The 6,316-nt window shown below is 35.5% G+C and overlaps 1 protein-coding gene across 1 annotated transcript in view; it reads right to left on the reverse strand.

Moving 5' to 3' along the window:
- USH2A (usherin) overlaps positions 1 to 6,316 on the reverse strand; it is a 773,469-nt gene that overhangs the window by 209,452 nt on the left and 557,701 nt on the right. Inside the window, exon 48 of the mRNA XM_007466317.1 lies at positions 4,519 to 4,687. Coding sequence (XP_007466379.1) covers positions 4,519 to 4,687 — 169 coding nt within the window. The remainder of the gene's footprint in view (positions 1 to 4,518; positions 4,688 to 6,316) is intronic.

Genomic DNA, 6,316 nt, shown 5'->3' on the forward strand with positions numbered 1-6,316 from the left:
CAAAAATTGAATAAAAATAGATCCAAGACCTAAATGTAAAAGCTGAAACTATAAATTTTTTAGAAGAAAACACAGGAGAAAAGTTTAATGACATTGAATTTGGCAATGATTTCTTGGGTATGACACCAGAAGCACAGGCAACAATAAGAAAAATGGATGATTTGGACTTTATCAAAATTAAAATGTGTTATGCATCTAAAGACACTGTCAACTGATTAAAACTGTGATCCACAGGAGAAAATATTTGCACATCACATATTTAAAAATGGATTAATATCCAGACTATATAAAGAACTTCTACAACTCAATAACACAAACACAAACAATCCAATTAAAAAATGGGCAAAGGATACATATAAACATTTCTCTAAAGAACATGACCAAAAAGCACAAATAAGCTCAATATTATTAATTATTAGGGAAATGTGTATCAAAACCACAATGGGATACCACTTCACACCCAGTTATGACTATTATAAAAAACAGAACAAAAACAGAAAATAACAAGAGTTAGCAAGAAAGTGGAGAAATTCAAACCCTGTGCATTGCTGTTGGTGCAGCTGCTGTGGAAAACACTACAGCGGTTCCTCAAAAAATTAAACATAGAATTAACACATGATATAGGAATTCCACTTCTGGGTATATAGCCAAAAAAACTGAAAGCAAGGACTCGAACGGATAATTGTACACCAATGTTTATAGCAGCCTTATTCACAATAGCCAAAAGGTGGAAACAACCCAAATATCCATCAACAGATAAACAGATAAACAAAACGTTGTATATACACACAAATGGAATATTATTCAACCTGAAATAGGAAGGAAGTTCTGACACATGCTACAAGAACCCTGGAAACATTATGTTAAGTGAAATAAGCCAGTCATAAAAGGACAAATATTATATTGATTCTACTTATATGAGGTACCTAGAGAAATGGAGACATGATCTTACTGTGAACAGTGCAGTTGCTGTGTTTGTTACATTTCTCTGGGTGAGAGGTTTCTCCTGTCTGGTCTGCAGTGTAGTTCCCATTTCTCAAATCTTTACAGCTAAAGAACTCAGCGTCCCTTGTTGGCAAACTTTCTTTAACACAATGTGTCACAAGGTCCAGGGGCAGCACCAGTTAATTAAACATCACTTCGGACAATGGTGGGCTTAGAGGAACAGTGTACACACCTATACTGGGGAAAACCAACCTTTTTTTAAAAAAAACACTCCACTTTTGAGTATAACAAATATCGATTGGATATTTTAGTCATATTTTCTGGAATCCCTCAGAATGTTATTCACAGATTACTGACAGAAGAAAAGGCTTCATAACAAGAGGTGTGGATTATATCAATGAGAAGTAAAACTGATTTTTCCCCCCTCAAAAATGGGCTATTAGACATAAGATACAAGGATCAGTCACCTTCTCATTAACCTCTCAAAATGAATCTATTTCAGGACAGGCTTGAAAATGTTTTCTCTCTAAAAGCTACCATGCAGTCTTAACAGTTAATTGTTATTCTTATCAAAGAATGACCTGCATTAACATTTAGCTTGAGGTCATTAGCACATTTATAAAAAAAGAAGGGGAGTGGAAAGAGCATTCATTCCTCTGCTGTTCTTTGTTATAGGGGTTCTATGGAGGAAAGTTGTGAGAAAAAATGAGGTCAATATTATCCAACAAAATGAAGTAAATATTATTCACCAATATTTCAGACCTGTCTAGAAATATCAAAATGCCTATACCTGTCTCAGCCTTGAACTGGCAGACTACTGATTGAATTTTAATTACATTGAAATATAAGATGGTTTGGGGTCAATACGCTTTCTTTCTTAATGTAAACAGTGTTAAACCAGTTAATAAAGACCATTGGCTGAAAATAGAGGTCACAGTATAATCTCTTCTTTTAGGTACTGATATATTGAGATTCATGATTGGAGTAAAACATTTTCTTTGATTATCCAATAAGGTTGCATTTTTTCCTTTTGACATCAAGGTAGGCATTCTAATCCTGTGAAAAATTAACCACTTAAAAAGACCCAAATGTGGGCCATGCTCAACAGATTGGTAGATATTAAAATGCTTGAGGTCTGAGGGTTTCCCTTGTGGCGCAGTGGTTAAGAATCCGCCTGCCAATGCAGGGAACATGGGTTCGATCCCTGGTCCGGGAAGATCCCGTATGCCATGATGCAACTAAGCCCTAAGTGCAACTAAGATGCAACTAAGTAGTTGTGAGCCACAACTACTGAAGCCTGAGTGCCTACCAGCCTGTGCTCCACAACAAGAGAAGCCACCGCAGTGAGAAGCCCGCGCACCGCAATGAAGAGTGGACCCTGCTCTCCACAACTAGAGAAAGCCCGTGCACAGCAACGAAGACCCAACACAGCCAAAAATAATTAATTAATTAATTAAAAAATATATAATAAAAAAATAAAATGCTTGAGGTCTGAATGAGCATGTGTCAATATACAGATCATGGAGGTTTAAAAAACTCTTGTTTTAAAAATTACTTATTAAAAAGTTTTGTATAATATCAATAAATGACCTTTGAGCTTCCATGACTTATTTCAGTTTGGGGAAAAAAAAGTTGAATTTCATTTGGAAATAGAACAAAAGTAGATTGATTTCTTCGTTGGAGATCTGACACTTTGTGCTAGGATTGAGAAAGGTGACAGGTAAAGATCCTAGGTGTTCATAGCCATGACATATGCAATCAAGTGTTTTTCATCAGTTTTAAGGCATAGTGGATATTTTTCAGAGTTGGGACAGTTCATCGCAAATCATAACTTACCAAAAATTTTAATGTGACTTGGAGATGAAAACACAATTGTTTAGTTCTATGCTAGACTTAGAGAAAAGCCTAATATGACCTATTGGTCTGAAGACGGGAAGGATGGAACAACAGAAAATTTCCATCTCACCTCTACAGTTAGAATTTTCAAGGCAAATTTTTTTGCAAGGAGGGAAGATGTGAAATATAGTTGAAAACTCCCAAAGTGTAAATTATTTTGAGAGAGTAAAGCATTTGACAGTGTTTAATTCATTGCCTAACACTATGATTTGTAGTATAACGAAGTTAAGGCTTTTCTGCAAAATCTTTGTTTGTTACCGCTGTATATTTTCTTACTTGGAAAATCCAGTTGACTAAGAGTTAATTATGAAAGTATTTTTGCATAAGAATCAGAAATAACTGTACTTTTACAAGGGCAGATTTTTCTATTAATTTTAAGGAAAAATTATGAAGAATAGAAGATCTCTGCCTTGAATAAACCTGCATAGTATTTAATCATTTCACTTTCCCTGTTTGCTCCAGTGTTTTGTAAAGGATATACTGGGTGAGACAATTTCTCGACACAGATATCTTGGACGGATATATTTGTACCAAACACAAGGTACACTGAACAATACCTGAATTTACTACATGTTTGGCATAAATTTCATGTTAAACTAGATATCTCAAAGCACTGGGCATCCAAATACTTAGCTTTCTTCTCTTTCTCCCTTATCTATTTTCTGTGCTTTTAAAGAAGAAATAGGCATTAAACTTAGGTACTAGGAAAGAAAAAAATCTGTGTTCTCAATGGCTTTTCTAGAATAAATAGTAACTGATAGTAACAGTAATGAAGCTTTTAGAAGTCTGGAATAGTTGTTTAATAATTATGTTAACACCTATTAAGTAGACTGCTCAAAAGAGCATGGATTTTGGAAAGACACACAGATTCGCATTTCAGCTCTTCTACTCCCATCTATGTGGATCTGGGCATGTTACTGATTCTCTCTGAACCTCTTTCCTTATTTGTAAACTTAAGATAAAATACCAGTCTCCTACAGTTGTGAAAAAATATATAAGGTATCATATCATATGTAAAGCCTTGAATACAGAGCATGCCAGAAACTTGTTGTTTTATAAATGCCAACTGTTGTTATCTTTATTTTCAGTTATATTCACTGGACATTGTTTTGTGTAGTTGCATTTGGAAAATGGCTTATTCGGTTGGCTGATAAGACGGAAGGAAAAGGAGGTGAGGAGGGAAAAATTCCTGATTGCTACTCTTTGCTACGTCCCTCCCTCCCCTGCCAGACCTAGAGCAATTAGGGGGCCTCAGATAAATAGAATCTGTGGTTATGATCCCACTAGGAACAATGCGTACATCCTTCAGAACAGAAATGGAGAAAATGGAGAACAGCATCATGGAGTGGAACACGAAGAAATTCACAGAGTTTCTGGTGGAATACTCAGCCACGTGGATAAAATAAAGTCACAAAAAAGGGAATTATCCAGCTCTCCAGATATATTTCTTTATGTAATACATATAATGAGTCTCTATTCCCTCTCTGGTTTGTACCTAGTCTTGCTTATATTTCAAAAAAGCGGAGAGAAGAAATGATACCTAAAGCCGGCCATTGGCTACGTGTTAGTGGTTTAATTTTTGGTGGGGAGGTGCTTAAAATAGTTCATTGACACAAGTCACATGTTGGTTTTTTCTGGTTCCCAAGATTACTGAGTACTACCGGAAATGATCCTCACCTGGTAGAATCCTAACGTAATACCCCGAGCAGCACTGATGATTCGGTTGTCCCTCTTGTATTCGGCCACCGCAACAAACTCCAGTTGAGTTCAAAACAAATGCGATGTACTTCTCTTCACAACAGCGGTGTCCAGGCTGGGTGTCGTAGAGAACTCCATTACAACACACCTGAAATTTGAGAATCAGGTATAAAGAAATAGCTTTATTAAGAGTATTGTACCACCATACCTTATGTGATACAGTTATTATTTAATAAGGACTTGATCTGAGACCAAATGTAGCATATTTCTGATAAAAATTTAAAGGTTTAAAAAGTACATTTTCTCTGTATCATTCAAATTCTACCAATGCTATTTGATACAATGTAGCTTCTTTTAGCCTTCAACCATGCTTTGTGCTCTATTATAATACTCTATAAATATGAATTATCTTTTGAATGTCAGTGCTTCCAATGAGAAGATGATTTAGAATTGTAAATGAACAATTTCCTTCATATATATGTTTTTATTTTAATGATTGTTTAATTTAAAAACATTGCATCTGTGGAAACCTGTCTCTCATTGATCTTTTTTAATACATTGCATTTTCCTTACACTAATTTATATGATCACTTATTTATGAACCCAATCTTCAGACAAGGCAATCCCAACAGTGTCCAACATTTATATGTGTGTGTGTGTGTGTGTGTGTGTGTATAGAAAAGGAAATTTATATGGAAATTAATTTTGAAAAGCCCTTTTAACAGTGTTTTCTCCAGGAGCTGTGGAAGAAATTATGTGCTTCAGCAATCAAATAATTATTTTGCATGCTCACTTGAGGTCTGAGAGACTGACACTCTGTATCTAGAACAAATGAAACACGGAATAGTGCTGAGATGTAGCCTCAGACCATATACTCGGCATAAGTTTCATTAATTAGATAGATGCTTCCTGTGGCAGACAAAATCGACCACTATTTAAGAGGTGCTTCTCTTTTACCTTTTTGCTCATTGCTACTTCCAGCCTGCACTGACATTTGATTCATGCTTAATACAAGGGCAGTAAAATATGGAATCTCTAAGTCTGAAGACTAGCTTAATACTTCATTCATTTCTCAAAAGTGACCAAAGAGCAAAGAAACTGGTCAGAAGTCTATTTCTATGTTTCCTCAGGTAGCCCTGGTAAACTAACTGCAATAAATTGGCTTTGCTGTGTCAAGTTATTAGCAATGAAGATTCAAAATCAGTCTAATTCCAAGGATAAATTGCATGACTCCTTTCTTTGATGCCGTATTCGATGTGACAAGTAAAATTTCAAATTATGCCCCATTTTAAAAGAGTTAAGCAAAAACTCTTCTCTTTGTGTTTATGTGAGATTTAGGAATGCTGGTCATTTTTGCTTTCAGGGTAAAGCAATACACACCTTTCTCTTGTTTTATGACAGTGACCTAAAATCTTGCCCTTTGTTGTACAATCTTAAAGAATTTATTCAAGTCCCATTCACGTATAGTGAGTTTCTGGATATCGAAGAACATCCAGCCTTTTCCTTCAGCAAGATTCGCTAGGACTTACCATCCTTTTAAATTTTCAAGCATTTATTTAGTGATGGGTCATTAGGACTGGCTCCCTTCCATACTTTCAGTGTCAGTGCCATTCTCAAGCTCTTTCAGTCACGTGAAACTTGTGCCTTTCTTCTAACCAACTCTGGTTTAGATCATCGATGGGTCCCCAAAGGGGACATTTTCAGGAGATTATTTCTCTTGAGAGGTCTCCTCCTGAACAGAGTATTTCTTTCTTTTTTTTTTTTTTTTTTTTTTTTC

Source organism: Lipotes vexillifer, unplaced genomic scaffold (genome assembly GCF_000442215.2).
Source record: "Lipotes vexillifer unplaced genomic scaffold, Lipotes_vexillifer_v1.1 scaffold139, whole genome shotgun sequence".
NCBI classification, from domain to species: domain Eukaryota; kingdom Metazoa; phylum Chordata; class Mammalia; order Artiodactyla; family Lipotidae; genus Lipotes; species Lipotes vexillifer.